Source organism: Oncorhynchus gorbuscha, linkage group LG10 (assembly GCF_021184085.1).
Source record: "Oncorhynchus gorbuscha isolate QuinsamMale2020 ecotype Even-year linkage group LG10, OgorEven_v1.0, whole genome shotgun sequence".
NCBI classification, from domain to species: Eukaryota; Metazoa; Chordata; class Actinopteri; order Salmoniformes; family Salmonidae; genus Oncorhynchus; species Oncorhynchus gorbuscha.
This window is the reverse complement of record NC_060182.1, coordinates 34,152,420-34,168,965: the sequence shown is the minus strand read 5'-3', so window position 1 is coordinate 34,168,965 and position 16,546 is coordinate 34,152,420. Positions and strand designations below refer to the sequence as shown.

The 16,546-nt window shown below is 42.7% G+C and overlaps 2 protein-coding genes and 1 long non-coding RNA gene across 7 annotated transcripts; 1 reads left to right on the top strand and 2 right to left on the bottom strand.

The window, feature by feature from the left end:
• Nucleotides 1-40: 40 nt before the first annotated feature.
• On the top strand, nt 41-9,343 carry LOC124045938 (syntaphilin-like). Of its 3 annotated transcripts, none has more exons than XM_046365769.1 (5): nt 41-210; nt 2,954-3,058; nt 3,289-3,408; nt 3,827-3,976; nt 6,012-9,343. In XM_046365769.1, exons 2-5 carry the CDS (start codon nt 3,015-3,017, stop codon nt 6,982-6,984), a joined length of 1,287 nt encoding a protein of 428 aa, XP_046221725.1. In that variant the 5' UTR covers nt 41-210; nt 2,954-3,014; the 3' UTR covers nt 6,985-9,343. The 3 variants fall into 3 exon arrangements, with proteins under 3 accessions (XP_046221725.1, XP_046221724.1, XP_046221722.1); XM_046365768.1 differs by having other exon boundaries at nt 41-433; XM_046365766.1 differs by lacking the exon at nt 41-210 and having other exon boundaries at nt 448-3,058.
• fkbp1aa (FKBP prolyl isomerase 1Aa) lies at nt 9,245-11,125 on the bottom strand. The gene is made up of 5 exons (XM_046365770.1): nt 11,014-11,125; nt 10,864-10,911; nt 10,258-10,370; nt 9,802-9,977; nt 9,245-9,606 (listed from the first exon to the last, which is right to left on the bottom strand). Exons 1-4 carry the CDS (start codon nt 11,048-11,050, stop codon nt 9,849-9,851), a joined length of 327 nt encoding a protein of 108 aa, XP_046221726.1. The 5' UTR covers nt 11,051-11,125; the 3' UTR covers nt 9,245-9,606; nt 9,802-9,848.
• Nucleotides 11,126-11,990: 865 nt separating this feature from the next.
• LOC124045105 lies at nt 11,991-16,446 on the bottom strand. 3 transcript variants are annotated; one of them, XR_006840787.1, is made up of 4 exons: nt 15,834-16,446; nt 13,949-15,724; nt 12,415-13,654; nt 11,991-12,181 (listed from the first exon to the last, which is right to left on the bottom strand). It is a non-coding gene; the product is annotated as an uncharacterized LOC124045105 (long non-coding RNA). The 3 variants fall into 3 exon arrangements; XR_006840786.1 differs by having other exon boundaries at nt 12,415-14,029; nt 14,659-15,724; XR_006840785.1 differs by having other exon boundaries at nt 12,415-15,724.
• Between the last annotated feature and the right edge of the window lie 100 nt (nt 16,447-16,546).

The following is a 16,546-nucleotide window of genomic DNA, read 5'->3' as shown; positions in this document are numbered from 1 at the left end:
CTGTCTCTTTAAGAGAATCCGTTGCAGTGTAGTCCTACGCAATTGCCTCTGTTCACTTCATGGCCGGCTCGGCATGGATTCTCATCAGCAGCACAGCATCCATGTACAGATCAATGCCACTAGTGACCGTTCACACGCATTCCACCAGAAGTCCTGCGGGGACCAATTCTACTCCAGGATGTAGGACTATTTATCGGCCTGGCAAATATGGTACCATAAATGTTGGGAATCGTGTCATCTTTACTGTACTGTTATGTCAGAGATCACAGTCGGGTAATCGCTGCATGAGAGGAGGCTTGTATTATATCCCCTATCAGTTGCCTATGTAGGGCACAGCCTGGACGTAATTAGTTTGTCAGCTATTCCTGCCTCATCCTGAAGATTCAAAACATTGGATGGGATGTTTAGGTTCACCGGAATATGATGTTGGCTGGTAGGATGTTGTTTTTAGATTTATACTGGCATATAATCTATAGTAGACTAGTATTTGTTTTCTATCATTTCCATGTATGTTGCACGGAGCTGAAACTGATATTTCGCATGTCTTTCAGCTCCTTGTCAATTCGTCAACATTGCGCGCGGCTTTATTATCGAAAAAAATATTGTGAAGGGAATATTCAGTTTGTTCAAGGACGAAACCACAGCGCTCTTTGCCCTTTGGCATTTTACAGATGATGTAAAGTACTATGCTCAACTTTATTCGGTAATTTCACGAAAACTAGGTAGCCTACTACGGACATAGGCCTATTACTGCATGTTAATCAAATGATCGTATACGGCGTACATGCAACCTGTTAATTCACCATCCTACAGTTATGCCGCCTGATGCTCACTATTACGTAAGAAGTACATTGCGTGTCCCCACCACCTGTTGCACAGGGGCCCCTCAATCATTATCCAAGGGTACTGTAGGGTAGGCCCTGCCTCTGCCACTTTCCCGTGTTGCTCAAATGCACTCTGTCCTCAACTGTCCCATTGACACAGTGACTACAGACACCGATATAACATAACATATCACAGGTATGCTGCTTTTGTATATTCGCTGCTTTGTGCTCAGCAGGATTTTTTGCTTTGATCATACTTTTTTTGCTCCCTTATTGTTTGAGATTGTTTTTAATATTTGATAGCACAGCAAAGCTATGCTGCTCAGCTCAGTCACAGCCACATAAGTGCTGATGAGGCAATCCTGTTTTGCACAGCACCTTTTAAAATATGTCCCTGTCCCAGTTGGGCTGTCATAGTTTTGTAATTTCCTTTGCTGTTTGGGTCTCTTCATGGGATTTTGATACATGTTTAGTCCCATCTGTCTGTGGTTACCGGGGATGGCGTGTGCAGCAGTGAGATGGCGATGAACTCACAGAATCCCCTGTGCCTTTCCTGGTCTGTCTTGTGAAAGGCTTCTTTATCTGTTGAAGAGCTCCTGATAGTCGGACTGGTTTACTCATCAATGGTCTCCTAACAGGCAGGGCCACAACAAACCGTCAACATACTTAATTGTTTTATGTTCAATGTGTTTTTTTAATGCACCATATGAGTCCATCCCACTGGACACACCACATAATTTCAATGTGTAAATGTGGGTACTATTTGGTTGAGACGTTGATCAATGAGATTTCAACCTTTATTCACCCACTCAAAAGTTTGTTGATATGCGGATGTGTTATCACTATGCTTTCAACCATCTAAAAGGCACAACTAAATTCCAATGGAAAAACAATGTCAGATGTTTTGCTTTATTTTGTCATCTAAATGTATTATCTGCGCTTTCAACCATTTTAAAAGCACAACAAAGTTCAAATGGGAATACAATGTCAGATATTTTGAATTTATACAACAATTTGTTCAAGATTCTATGCAGATTATTACATCAATTGTGAAGATCTCCACAGACCTGTGACCTTTGCATGCTATCTTGAACATGTACGCTTTCTATGATTACATACGAAGTCATTTATAGTTACATTAGGCTAACCTAAACATGTGGCCAAGAATGTGCTACTCATTTTAAGGTTGAATAAATACTGTTACATTCGTTTGTAAAATGGCCTTAACTTTAGGCTTTTTACTGTATTGTAACGACCCTGGGTTTATAACCGCGGATATCGACTGTGCTCACGAGCTTGCTTTTGCGGCACACTTGATAGTGCGCCGGACCTCGGGTTAGAGGGTAGAGGGTTCGAGACCTGCTCCCTGCCTGTTTCATTACAGTATTTAAAAAATATTATTGAATTGTTTTTGGTTGACGCAGAATAGTTTCATCTGAGCCACTGGCTTAATCATATTCTTTAACTTTTATTTTGGGTTTAGTTGTAGACGTGAATCCAACATATCATATTTTTTTTTACTTGTCGACAAGTTAATAGGCTATTTATTGTATTGAAAAAGTGATATTGAGTTGTGTTTGGTTGTCAACAGATTCCAGTTTGTCTACAAATGAAAACGTTAATGTTGGATTCACATCTCCATCTCAACCAATAATCAAACTTAAATAACAGGACTAAATCAAATCAAACTTTATTTAAAGTACATTTGTGGATTCATTTGATTTAGTGCTGTTCTTTAACTTATATTTTTGGTTGAGCTGGAGATGTGAATCCAACATATCAATTTGTAGACAAACTGGAATTAAAGCCAGACTAAGTGTCACAGATGGAACTATCCACACAGAAGATACATCTCCTTAAAATGCTCATTTGGTTGTGTTGACAACAAATTAATAATGTATATGTTGCATTCACGTCTTCATCTCAACCAAAAATCTAAGTGATTTAACCACTATGTGCCTTGTGGGGTGACATAGGACTATGTCCTTGCCCTGAGATTAAAAGTGGTATCTGGTAGGCAGAGGAAATGTCCACAAAATGTATTGCTTTTCCACAGTAGTTTTTAACAGATTACCTCCTGACTACATCCATTCTGTTTTCTCTATGTTTATACATAATGTATTATGCAGTCCATCTTTGAGCCATCTTCCTAGTTTTCCTCTTGGAGCCAGCAGCAGGTGGTCCACACCCATGTCACTCCCTCAAAGCCGGAAGCCCTCTGCAGGACAGCGCAGGTAATGCTGCCCCCTTCTCTCTCTATATGGTATTTTTGCTACTGTGTGAAAGTGATGATGTATGAAAATGATGGCACCAAGAAGTACACACATACTAGAGTAATTTAGTGCCACATGTATAGTGGGTGAGTTGTTGGAAACAATGCATTGATTTAGTTTGTTTTCTTGATGTTAGTGACTGAAGATAAGTCCAATCAATATGTAACATTAACATTGCCTCTCTGTTACAGGCGGCCAGTGGCCACTAGCAGTGGGCGCCATTCCTATAGCGATGCCTCCAATGCCAACACTTACCCCGGCAGGGCTAGTGAGGGTAGTCCTACAGCCCGGACATATCCTGGCACACCTAAGTAAAACAGAGCATCTGTACATCAAATGCAAGACATATGCAAACATAATTTTGTTTTAAGAATAGTTTTTTTTAGGTCGAGGCCAAAATATCATGCAATAAAGATGATTCAGAAGAAAACAGCGAATGTTTTTAGAATAAGGTGCAGCATCGGCCCTGCAATAAAAGGACAACTAAAAAATGTAATGTAGTCTTGAGATTCATAATTTATTATGAAAATCGAAAGGTGCCGAGCTTGCATAAAAATCCCACTGACATCTACTCATAAGATATAAAGCAGGCTGCTCACCTCAGTGAAAACTAATTCCTCTTCCTCAGCCTCTCTTATGATGACAGTTCTTTACAGTTCATTATCTGACCATCTGATGCATGACTGATAATCACTATAAACTCTCCTTCACACCCCTATGCAAACCCAGGCATCAGGTGAAGCATGCAACCTGCAGTGATAACCATGGGATTTGGCCCCCCACACCAGAGCAGTACCTCACCCCGCTGCAGCAGAAGGAGGTGTGTATCAGACACCTGCGAGCCAGGCTGAGCGAGAATGTCCAGAGGCTGCAGCACAGGTGAGTCTGAAGGGATGCGTCGTGACAAAGAAGCAGAATAGTGGCTAACTTGTTTAAAAATACCATATTGTAGATATCATAGAAGTGTCTCTTCCACAACCTAGCTGCTTGTATTCAACCACATTATGATTACAAAAATAGCAACATCAATAACGGTCTAGCATTTCACTACAGAAACTGGCCTGGGATAGTATTTCTAAGACTTCTCTATTGCCTCTATCACCTTGTGTGTGTGTGTGTGTGTGTGTGTGTGTGTGTGTGTGTGTGTGTGTGTGTGTGTGTGTGTGTGTGTGTGTGTGTGTGTGTGTGTGTGTGTGTGTGTGTGTGTGTGTGTGTGTGTGTGTGTGTGTGTGTGTGTGTGTGTGTGTGTGTGTGTGTGTGTTTGTGTTACTTCACAGTCCCCACTGTTCCATAAGGTGTTTTTTTAATCAGTTGTTTAAAACTAATTTTACTGCTTGCATCAGTTACTTGATGTGGAATAGAGTTCCATGTAGTCATGGCTCTATGTAGTACTGTCTGTTCTGGACTTGGGGACTGTGAAGAGACATCTTGTGGCATGTCTTGTGGGGTATGCATGGGTGTCTGAGCTGTGCGCCAGTAGTTCAAACGGACAGCTTGGTGGATTGAACATTTCAATACCTCTCATAAATACAAGTAGTGATGATGTCAATCTCTCCTCTACTTTGAGCCAGGAGAGATTAACATGTATATTATTAATAGTGTCTCTCTGTGTACATTCAAGGGCCAGCTGTGCTGTACTGTTCTGAGCCAATTGCAATTTTCTTAAGTCCCTTTTTGTGGCACCTGACCACACGACTGAACAGTAGTCCAGGTGCGACAACTAGGGCCTGTAGGACCTGCCTTGTTGAAAGTGCTGTTAACAAGGCAGAGCGGCGCTTTATTATGGGCAGACTTCTCCCCATCTTACCTACTGTTGTATCAATATGTTTTGACCATGACCTTGTACAATCCAGGGTTACTCCAAGCAGTTTAGTCACCTCAACTTTTCAATTTCCACATTATTTATTACAAGATTTAGTTGGGGTTTAGAGTTTAGTGAATGATTTGTCCCAAATACAATGCTTTCAGTTTTAGGACTAACTTATTCCTTGCCAGCCACTCTGAAACTAAGTACAACTCTTTGTCAAGTGTTGCAGTCATTTCAGTCGCTGTAGTAGCTGACATGTATAGTGTTGAGTCATCCACATGCATAGACACACTTTACTCAAAGCCAGTGGCATGTCATTAGAAAAGATTGAAAAAAGTAAGGGGCATAGACGGCTGCCCTGGAGAATTCTTGATTCTACCTGGATTATGTTGGAGAGGCTTCCATTAAAGAACACCTTCTGTGTTCTGTTAGACAGGTAACTCTTTATCCACAATATAGCAGGGGGGTAAAGCCATAACACATCCTTTTTTTCCAGCAGCAGACTATGATCGATAATATCAAAAGCCGCTCTGAAGTCTAACAAAACAGCCCCCACAATCTTTTTATCATCAATTTCTCTCAACCAATCATCAGTCATTTGTGTAAGTGCTGTGCTTGTTGAATGTCCTTCCCTATAAGCATGCCGAAAGTTTGTTGTCAATTTGTTTACTGTAAAATATCATTGTATCTGGTCAAATACTATTTTTGGGGGTTGAAACTGCCACGTCTGTTTGGGATATTACAACAATAAACAACTGCAAACAACAAACAGTTTTTTTCCCCTCCCCCACCTGACATCATTGTATGTGCGATAGAACAGCAGAACATGTACTGCCATTTTTTTTACCACACTGCTCGACGCACCTCACCTCAGTTTTGTCCACAAAACATTTTGCTACACTCGCACTAACATCTGCTAACCATGTGTATGTGACAAATAAAATTTGATTTGATTTGAAAACAATAACTAAAGTGCTGGGGTGGACAGTGGTGCTCTTTCCCCTAATGCAGATTCCATCTTTAAGGAGTAGCACATATTGATTCTCTGCCCTAGGTAGCCCTCATACTCTCAACCTCTCTTTTTCTCTCTATTTCCCTCTCACTCAGGGACAGTGAGATAGCTGAGATGAAGACCCAGCTGTGTCGGATGCAGGAGGACTGGATAGTGGAAGAGTGTCACCGTGTCGAGGCCCAGCTGGCTCTGAAGCAGGCGCGCAGGGAGATCCAGCACCTGCACGAGGTCGTGGAGACAGTACGATCAAACCTCGGCACCCCAGAAAAAGCCCCCTATGACAAAAAGCCATACCTCTCACCGCAGAGACCCCGGCCTACAAAGTCCCGCTCCTGTGGGTGCTCCCCAGCCAGCACCCTGAGCCGCAGCACCGCCTACACCCGGCTGAGCAGTGAGGCCCTCTATGTGGACCGTAATGGAAACGCCCCAGGGCCTGACCTGCGTGCAGCGGCACAGGTAGAAAGGGGGCGGACCCACCTGCTTCTGGAGGCGGCCCTTCTGTCAGAGCAGCAAACCCCGTCTGGCCCCGCCCTGGTCCACAGCCCCTCCTCTACCATGCCACGCTCCTCCACCTACGAGAGGCTGTGCAGTGGAGGGGCTGTGCTGCCCGTCTCCCACTCCTGCCAATCCCTGAGTAACAGCTGCAGGTGCAGTGGACACACCTACCTCCCTCATCACCACCTCTTCCTTCACCTCCCCCAGGAGGAGCCCTCGGCTGCAGTGGCGGCGGCTGCTGCTATCCCCGTGAGGGAGGCAAAACCAGAGGTCCGATCCCAGGCCTGCAGCCCCATGACCTGGGTCTCAGAGGAAGGAGGGGGAGAGGAGCTGAGCATCATCTCTCTGGCAACAACCAACATCACCCCAGCCTACTCAGAGCAACAGCTGTTCCCTCCCTCCTTGTCTTCCTCCCCTCCTCCCCAGCTCTCCTACAACCTAGATCCACTGTCTCTAGATGGCCATGTGGAGATGCCAATGATGCCAACAGTGGCCCAAACCTGCCAGCCCAAGCCTGGGCCAATGTTGTCACCAGAGAGGCAAGGGTGTAGGTGTGACAGGGGTGGAGGATGAAGAGAAGGGTGAAGCTGTTGAGGCTGTTGAAGTTGACGGTGAAAACGTTGTGGGGGGGGAAGAGGGGGTGGACGGTGCTCCACAGCGGAACTTCTGGAGCCGATACTTCCTGGTGGACCTGTTGGCAGTGGCCATGCCGGTGGTGCCAACGGTGGCCTGGCTGTGTCATAGGACCCCGCGGGAGGTCATGCCTGTGTACCACATCGGTTCTCTGCTACGGGGTTGCTGCGCTGTGGCCCTTCACTCTCTGCGACGCGGGGGACGTGACCCCACAAGCATGAATGGGGCGTCCAATATCTGACAACTTTACTCCTTAGCCCCCTGACTTCCCTCACAGCAACCATGCAACCCCAACCTCTAACGAGTCACAGCCAGAACAGCAATCAGACTTTGATTTTGACTTGAACTTATATTGCTTTTAATTCTCCACCCACCACGTCTGATTTGAGGACGACCTTGAGATTTACATGATTTGTTTATTAGATTTGTAATAATGCCTAACTATCTAGGAAATCAAATGCAATAGTGATTTGATGGGGAATGCGTGAGCCTGCGTGAACTTTTGCCACTGGTCTACAGTGGCTCCCATGACTGCACAACTCATTGCATGTAAACCTGAGAAATGTTCAACCCTTTGCTATTAACTCACCCTAAACAGAACCTTCAAATACGCACCTGCTACATTTGAACCTCGAACACTTTGATGTACTGTATTCTCCGTGAATCTTCTCGTTGTCTTTGAAATTGGGGTGAACATCGTTCACCTTGTTAAACATCAGCAACATTTTATTTTAGAGCTAAGTCAATGAGGGACCTGAGTGGGAGTTCAAGTTGAATGTTTTTGAAAAAATAATTTTCTCAAGAAAATAGAGAAAAGTAGATATGTTTGCACAACGAATGGGAGATTGGGAATCTATTACTTTTCAGGGATCAAACGTTTATCTTCTGGTTTCATTAATTGTATTAATAGTCCAAGGATAAGAGTAAAATTCTGAACAAGTCTAGCACTGTCACTATCCATGTCTAAATGCTGAAAGCAAGTACAATGCCAGCTATGTATGTATTTGTTGGAAATACATGTTGAATTTCAACATTTACAATATTAGGAAATGATCAAAGAAAGATATTTCTTTCAAACATTGCACATTTTTCCACTTTTAGGACTATACTACTTTACGTTTCATCAAACATTAAACATGCAAGTCTACTTTTGAGCCACATTTTGCCGCTAATGCTACAGTGATAGATTCTCAATTATTCAAATTCAGAAGTCAAAAGCAATAAGAAAAAGCTATGATGAAGTCTTTACAAGGATTGGTAAAATTGCACAAAAAAGCTGTAGAATACAAAGTGTAAATAGACCTGGATGTATTTCTTCTTCCCTTTGAAAATAAACTGAAAGTTGCCTTTGTCAGTTTTCATCTATTGAGGTCTGTTTTGGGAGAATTAGACACATGGGAATCAATATGAAATAAAAACATTTGAAGTCTCTTTTTGACATTGTTAGAACATATCCAAAGCTCTTAATGAGGAATATAATACATTTTTATTAACCAATGGGGTGAGAGTTGACTCATTGGGGAGGGGGGGCAATTTTACATATCCATAGTTTGCTGATGTTCCTGACAATGTGTGCTGTGGTACTGGGTATGAAAAACATTTATCACAGATCAAGTTTTGCTATTAGAACAAAGGTTTTCAATTTTGCATTCCCTAGGTGATTACTAATGGATTTCAAACATGTCCTTAGCACTTCTCAGAGCATCACTAGAATTGGTCTACAGTGGAGAACCATTTCTCAGATACTGCACAACAGAATAAAAACAGTGACTCAAGTAACATTTAATGTAGACATTTTTTCTATCCTATATATCCTATTTTAAAAAACACATCATGGTGTTAAAGGATATTTTTTATTCAAACACACCATAGGAAATTGACCCATTTTGTTGCTTGAGAGGAAACTATACTTGTCAGCATACTCTGCGAGTTCTGTACTATAATAATGACCTTTAATTACGCATTTATATATATATATGGTCTTGCCAACAGAGTGTGCCATGCTATTCAGAGTTTCATACAGAAAGTTGATGCAACTGAAGAAAATCTACATCAAAACATCACTAATATTAATTTAAGTCAACTTCTGTAATCCAAATGACATTACCTGATCCATTTAGGTAGTCTTTTAAAAAATATTTTTAAATCACTTATGTCCACATTTGCAAAAAAGTTTCTAAAGCAAGGCCACTCACAGAGCCACAAGAAATAGATCAAATTTAATGTGTGTAATGATACTTTATCCCAAATGTTGCCAGTACCTACCCCTGATGGCAGGCATGACTTACAAATTTGAAGTTAAAAAAAGAAAAAAAACAATACCATAAACATACATAACAGAATAAAATGACATGATATCTGAAAGGTATGGCCTATGACTTGTTAGGGTGTCCTACGACAAGCTAGATCAAGGATAAGGTATTAAGCAAGCGACAAAAACACATTTGAATCTAAATGGAAAGGAGAGTGAAGTGCTGAAGCTATTAGACAGTCTTTTACAGGAGTCAAGTGCATTAATCTTCCTTTAGCCTTTTCCTCCATGTTCCCGAGATAGGAGTCAACCTGCAGAGGGGGACAGGGATAGTTCTGTGGTTAACAGGAGAGATGCGACAGAGGGGATTATGGGAGATGAGCACCAAAGCTTGTTACACACATTCTAATGAGCTCTTAAGCTCTTACCACTGTAATCTACTCTGTAGTTAAACACCAACAGTGGAGCGCAATTATTGTAGACGATTTTGTGTAGAATTCTCTCACCCTGAAAATCTGAGTGGAATTAAACACGTAACAAGTGCACACAGGCTTCACTCCAGGCCCATCAGCTCCACATCAAAGATCAGTGTAGAGTTGGGTGGGATGATGCCAGGGTGCCCTTTGCTGCCATAGGCAAAGTCCGGCGTGCAGGTCAGGGTCGCCCTCTGGCCCACGCTCATCTGAAACAAAATATGTCCTATTTTGAAGATGACATTCAATAACATAACCCTCCCATTGTGTCCTTACTAACCCCTTTTTGTGTCCTCCAAACGAATTAAACACATGGTTTAATCATTCCATTTACATTTTAGTCATTTAGCAGACACTCTTATCCAGAGTGGTTCACGACTTACAGTAGTGAGGGCATACATTTTTCGTACTGGTCCCCCGTGGTAATTGAACCCTGCATTACAAACGCCATGCTCTACCAACTGGGCCACACACCCAGGAGAACCTTACCTGGCCAACCCCCTCCTCCCAGCCACGGATCACCTCCTGCTTGCCAATCTTGAACTTGAAAGGCTTGCCTCTGTCCCGGGATGAGTCGAACTTGGTTCCATCAGTCAGTGAGCCTGCGTGCAATAGAGTATTGAAAGAAAGTCATAGATCGGTGTAGCGAACGTTACTTGCATTTTTGTCCCCTCACAAATACTGTAGCTAGTTACCGTTTGATAGCACCCATATCAAAATCCCCTGGATAAATAAATATCCACAGTAAACTGATAAAGCTATTGCATGGAAAGTTGGTTAACACCAGTCTTAATAATTAATTATCACTGGTTTTCAGCAGAAAACTGTCAAGCTATAAGCTAGTGTTAGCTAGCTAGTTTAGTTAGGGTGTGTAGGTAGCCATTATAGCTAACTAACTAGCTACTCGTCGTAGAAAAACGACTTACTTTTAATTAGATAAGAAAATGGTGTGGCAATTGTTACGTAGTTTATCAGACTATATCAGCTTTGCATATTAGATTGTCCAACAAATACCACAACACTTATGTTGCCGACGCAAGTAGAAAACTGACAATAGCTAGCTAAGCTAACCAGCTAGCTTGCTCGCTGACTTACCGACATAATGCACAACGCATGTCTGCCCTTTTTTGGGAAATGTCTGGCCTAAAAGATTGAAGAAAGGGTGAGAATTAGCCAGGCCTTATGTAAACAAATTTAGCTATATCCACTTAACCAATTTAATTATATTTGCTGTTTGTTCCATACCATCACCCGGGGTTATGGTCTCGATTTCTACTCCCATTTTCGCTCTCCGACGCACAAAACTGTAAGCGGAACTGGAAGTCCAAGGGTGTCATCATTAGTCCAAACAGTTTCAAAACGTTCGGTTTTGCAACTAAAACGGGAGTTTCTATTGGATATATTCAGGTAGATCCCGCCCCCTTTTGTTCTGTTTAAGAAACGTTTTGCAACATAATCAATGTAATGAATGTGCCCCAACGCATTAAAGAGGGCAACCGCAATTAATGGGCCAATGCCAGTTATGATGAGAATGACTGCCTAATTGTTCATATCCTCCTGAGACAATTCCTTTTTGTCCTTCGCTAGTGGGCATCAGCTTTTGGTCCGTATCTCATACAAGCTACTGTATTAAGTGCTGTTCTCCTGAGTGGACAGCCTGGGCTTTTCAATTCTATCATGTGTGAGGTGTGACCTTGACAACTTCATCTTCCTGGTTGTTAAAATAAAATGGCTGCCAACAATTAGCACATTTTAAAAGTGTGTATGTATTAATTATTTGTGAGCTTGGTGTTCAAATTGTTTCTAGTAAGTATATATATCAGGAATAGCTACGCGAGTTGTCAGGACTGTAATAATGTTTTCACATTAACCAGTTCGTCAATCTAAGTAACATTATTTTAAAAATCCCCATCAAAATCAGTCAATTTAAACTAGAGATATAAGTTTTTAACTGATAACTACAGTATTATGACCACACTATGGAAAGGCGATACTCTCAAGCGCACAAGTGTCATGGGATATCTGAAGGTAACCCATACAAACAAATGGAAGTATGGAGGGCATTCAAGGATCTCTTTATTTGTACTATTTGCTACATTGTAGAATAATAGTGAAGCCATCAAAACTATGAAATAAAACATATGTAATCATGTAGTAACCAAAATCAAAATCTATTTTACAGCCCCTGGTTCAAATCCAGTCTATCACATCCGGCCGTGATTGGGCGTCCCACAATTGGCCCAGCGTCGTTCAGGTTTTGCCGGCATTGTAAATAAGAATTTGTTCTTAACTGACTTGCCTAGATAAGTAAAGGCTAAATAAAATTAAAATAAATAAAAAGGTGGTTGGCGTCTTGACTGACGACTGAGTGTTGAGCCTATTTCCTCTATCAGTTGAATGTATGGCTTCAACCCTGAATAGAGGGAAAACAAGAACAGTTAGTGGCCTAGGGCTACACATATTTAATGTTATGCAAATACAAAACATCAAGAGGAAGTGTGCAGCAGGATGTTTGAGAAGAAGCATAAACGCAGGTATGTGTAAGTGAAGGTGTGAGGCAGTATGTTGGATTTAGAGAGGAAGCTATTGTCAGAGGAAGAGCGCTAAAGCAGCCTCTTAGGAGAGCCAAGAGTGTGCATGACTCACTCTCTGCCTTGCTCTCTTTGGAGCTGGAGGCGTCGTTCCTCGTTGACGGGGTACAAGTGGAAGAAGACCAGCCCTACCAGCAGCAGGGTGATGGGCACAGGGGCAAACAGTACAATCAGAGCAGTCATCATGTCCTCACTTTGTCTACAGGCAACTGCACAGTACACTCTTTAACCTAAAATGGTTCTTCGGCTATCCCCCATAAGAGAACCCGTTGAAGAACCCTTTCTGGTTCCAGGTAGAACCCCTTTGGGTTCCAGGAAGAACCCTTTCCCCAAAAGGGTTCTACTGGAAACCAAAAAGGGTCGTACCTCAAACCAAAATGTTTTTTTATGGGGACAGTTGAATACGTAGAATGTATGCACACATGACTGTAAGTCACTTTGGATAAAAGCGTCTGCTAAATGGCATATATTATTATTATTATTAAGTACCTTTTTGGGACCCTTTTTATAGTGTACCCCACAAAGCTGCATTACAAACAAGCATATAAACAAATTATACACGCATGCATGAACACAACATAAAATGAGATATGGTGATAGAAACATGAAATCAGATTTTACATAATAAGGAGGAGAGGAGGAGTAGGTGGATGTATGACTCAATGTTAGTCATGGTTGAGATTCCAACAGACAGGCCTCCCCTAGCTTACTGCAGAAGGCGTAGCAGGTCCTTGCAGCAGGTTTTTTTCACAGCGAAGTCATCTACCACGTCCGGGAGCATGGACCTACATGAATAATAAGAGACTGGTTCGCAAATCAGACCAAACGCAGATTATGCAACAAGCACTGTCTGGTGAATCGATTGAAGTGTAAACTGGCCAAGTGTCAAATCAGCATATTAGAATATTCAACACTTGACAGGCTGTCATGGGGGTTTATGAATGAATCATCAAGTCAGCATTTTGTGTGTGTTGAGTGTCATTCAGAGTGACAGAGGCAGAGACAGAACTGGAGCAGAGTACAGTAGAGAGCAGAGACAACGCTAAGCCAGAGTCGTGGCCTTCTAACTGCAGACTCGCCAAGGCAGCAGGAACACGGTTGCCAAGCTGAATCCTAGCATCACACACGGCCACGAAGACTGGCAGTAAATACGAAGAAAAAAAAATTACTGTAAGCATAAACTTGTCATAAAGGGAGAAACAATGTTGTGCTTACAAACCAATGGAGATTGTAATCTATTTCCAAGCCCGTACCAGAGATGGCTGTAACAGTGAAACAGCTGTAGTTGCTGCAATCTGTTAGGACAAACAACCATCCCAGATATTAAACACTAACAAGATAATGTCTCGTGGCTATAGTTTTTGCCCTTTAATAAGGAATAAGTAGTTAGCTTCCAGAGACAAATACCAGCTACACAAATATAGAAAATCATAAAGAGTATGATATGCCAGATTGGATAAGAATTGTGTTCTGTCATCTGTGTGTTGAGCCAATCAGACCGTCCTTTTGTGGCCAAGAGTGTGTGGGGTGTGTGATACAACTATGTGTGACGTTGACAGAACTGTGTGTAGCAACAAGCAATGTCTTACCAGCAGAGACAGAAGGTGCTGGAACTGGGACCCAAGCCCAGCTGCATGGGTACAGAACAGTGCAAAGTTCCCCAAAGATATCTAAGGGACAAATGTGCATTAGTTGACTCAAGATTGTCATTTTTTGTTGATCTATTTGGATGCAGTCCAGGCAAGGATTTATCTAGAAGGCAAGTGCAGCAAAGAGAAACCAAGGCCCAGTCGTTGGCAAGGAACATGGCACACTAGCATCTTTAGAGTGGAGAGATAGGACACACACTATCCACACTAGAGGGGAGCTGGAGGCAAAAATCAGAGAGAGGTGTTTGGTATTGTAGAAAACTTATACTTACTCACCATGACATGTCATAAGTTACTTTAGTTCCAAGCCTATCCATTATTTAGTCACCTCCCAGCTCTAGACTCTTTAACATGTTCTACTGAACCTTGACCTCCCATGTGCTTTGCTCTAGCAGTTCTAAACTGACCACACTAACCCTAACTCCATTGTTCTGACAGTTGACTCACTCCGCAGCTCTTTCACCCCCAGGAAGAGGACAAGGCAGCAGAGGAAGAACAGCCCACCATTGACTAGCACTGAGGTCAGGAAAAACTTCCAACAGGGGAAAAATACACAAAACCTCACAGATAAACAAGGCTACACAAACACAAGTCCTTCACATGTATGCATAAAATGCACAGGCCTATGGGTAAACAAACAAGAAACTCACGTCCTTGAAATGCATGCTCCCACATGCACACACACGAATGGCCTTTGTTGTGCTAAGGACAGTTAATTAGTGTAATATGATATCCCTGGCATTATAGGTAAGTTCACTTCCACAGACAAAGAAACGCTGCTAAACCAACATAGTAGGAGAGCGGTATGTACTTCAGTGCTGGGTTAGGCTAGGGTTTGAGACTGGGAAACATTTACTTGCAGTGTGTCTCAGAGGGGAAGTAGTACCATGGTCTGTAGTAACGGTTTGTGGTGAAGGTGTGTTGTGAGGCAGCCCCTGGCTCTGGTCCAACTGCTGACATGCCCCAGCCTTCTCTGTGTAGAATACAGCCACAACCTGACCCTGAATCACAGAGGCCACCAGCTCCACACTCATTCCTATCAGAGAAAGAAGGAGAAACATACAGACCAAGGGACAGGTGAGACTGAAAATGTATGATTTTATCAATTGTTACTGCTTGCAATTCGTCAATACAATATGAAAAACGAGACAGTGGATATCAAGCTCTTACTGTAGGCTGTGGCAGAGTGTCTCATGCTCAGCGAAAGCACATGAATACACTACCAGGAAAGAGACAGAAACCATGGTGAAAAACAGGGGTTTGTGATACTGTAACTAGAGTCATTCAAGAATTGCAACTTGTAACCATGGTTACACGGACACAGGAAGAGTATGGAAGGCAGTAACCATACCGATGCCCTAAGGAAAGTAAATGGTACTTCTTGTTTCATACAGTCAGGTAATTCTCAAGAAGCAGCGGCAATAACCCTGCAGAGATCAGGCGACAGCTCAGTGATTTGTTTGGGATACCTACAGTAGTCATGAGGATACAGACATGGAGCAAGGCAAACAGTGGTTGAGGATGTAGAGGATAAAGACTGGGAGATAGGGTTGGCGGGTCATACTGTGTGTGAAGGAAGAGTAGATCACAGGCTGGGATGTCATGAGGGTCTCAAACAGGCAGCTTGATGTGAGGTACCAGGGAACACTCAAGACTTGCGACATGAACTACAGCGGGACATAGGAGAAGAAACCAAAAGGCATGGAGACAACCACCCTGAAAAACACAAAGATACAGAAAGGGATGCTCTGAGAAGGACAGCTAGAATGGATAGCACTGTCAAAAGTCAATATAAAAATGGACGGCATTACTGAGATCCACTAACCATGGCAGGAGTTTGTCAATGGGTGTCAAACCGCTGAGGCTCACTAGCCTGAAGGTAGGGATGGGTCAGTTCCTCTTCCTCAGAAAAACATGGAAGGCCTCAATCTGCAAAAGAGCCAGGGACAGAAAGGACTCCAGGCCAGAAAGGACTCCAGGCCAGAGAGATTACAGACAGACACGAGACAGTGGGGTTGACTGACTGACATGCAGGCAATGAGTAACATTACTGACCTGTAGAACATCCAGCAGGAACATCTGTAAAGCCACACTAAAGTGTTATAAAGCAAAAAGATGTTTGGGGAAATGGTAGTCCATTGCAAGAGGATGGAGAACCAAATAAATGCTTCTGAAAAATCAAATCATTGTTTCAACACTGTCATTAATCAGGAGTTGCTCAAGTTCAAATGGAGTAAAAACACACTAAGCCAAATGTTCAACAGAAACTTCATATCGAATTGGACTCCTATGACCTGGTGAAACTCTCCTGTACTTTCACCCAGTCAGTCCCACCTCTCCTGTAATTTCACCCAGTCAGTCCCACCTCTCCTGTAATTTCACCCAGTCAGTCTCACCTCTCCAGTAATTTCACCCAGTCAGTCCCACCTCTCCTGTAATTTCACCCAGTCAGTCCCACCTCCTCCACCCAGTGTCCCAATTTCACCCAGTCAGTCCCAACTCTCCTGTAATTTCACCCAGTCAGTCCCACCTCTCCTG

What these genes read in the sequence shown, in the direction of transcription:
- LOC124045938 (XM_046365766.1), top strand. Translation starts at nt 2,862, where the DNA reads ATGTATTGCTTTTCCACAGTAGTTTTTAACAGATTACCTCCTGACTAC. An exon ending in CCCTCTGCAGGACAGCGCAG is followed by an intron (nt 3,059 to 3,288) that starts GTAATGCTGCCC and finishes TCTCTGTTACAG; the next exon opens with GCGGCCAGTGGCCACTAGCA. An exon ending in ACATATCCTGGCACACCTAA is followed by an intron (nt 3,409 to 3,826) that starts GTAAAACAGAGC and finishes ATGCAAACCCAG; the next exon opens with GCATCAGGTGAAGCATGCAA.
- fkbp1aa (XM_046365770.1), bottom strand. Translation starts at nt 11,050, where the DNA reads ATGGGAGTAGAAATCGAGACCATAACCCCGGGTGATG. An exon ending in GACCATAACCCCGGGTGATG is followed by an intron (nt 10,912 to 11,013) that starts GTATGGAACAAA and finishes TCAATCTTTTAG; the next exon opens with GCCAGACATTTCCCAAAAAA. An exon ending in ATGCGTTGTGCATTATGTCG is followed by an intron (nt 10,371 to 10,863) that starts GTAAGTCAGCGA and finishes TATTGCACGCAG; the next exon opens with GCTCACTGACTGATGGAACC.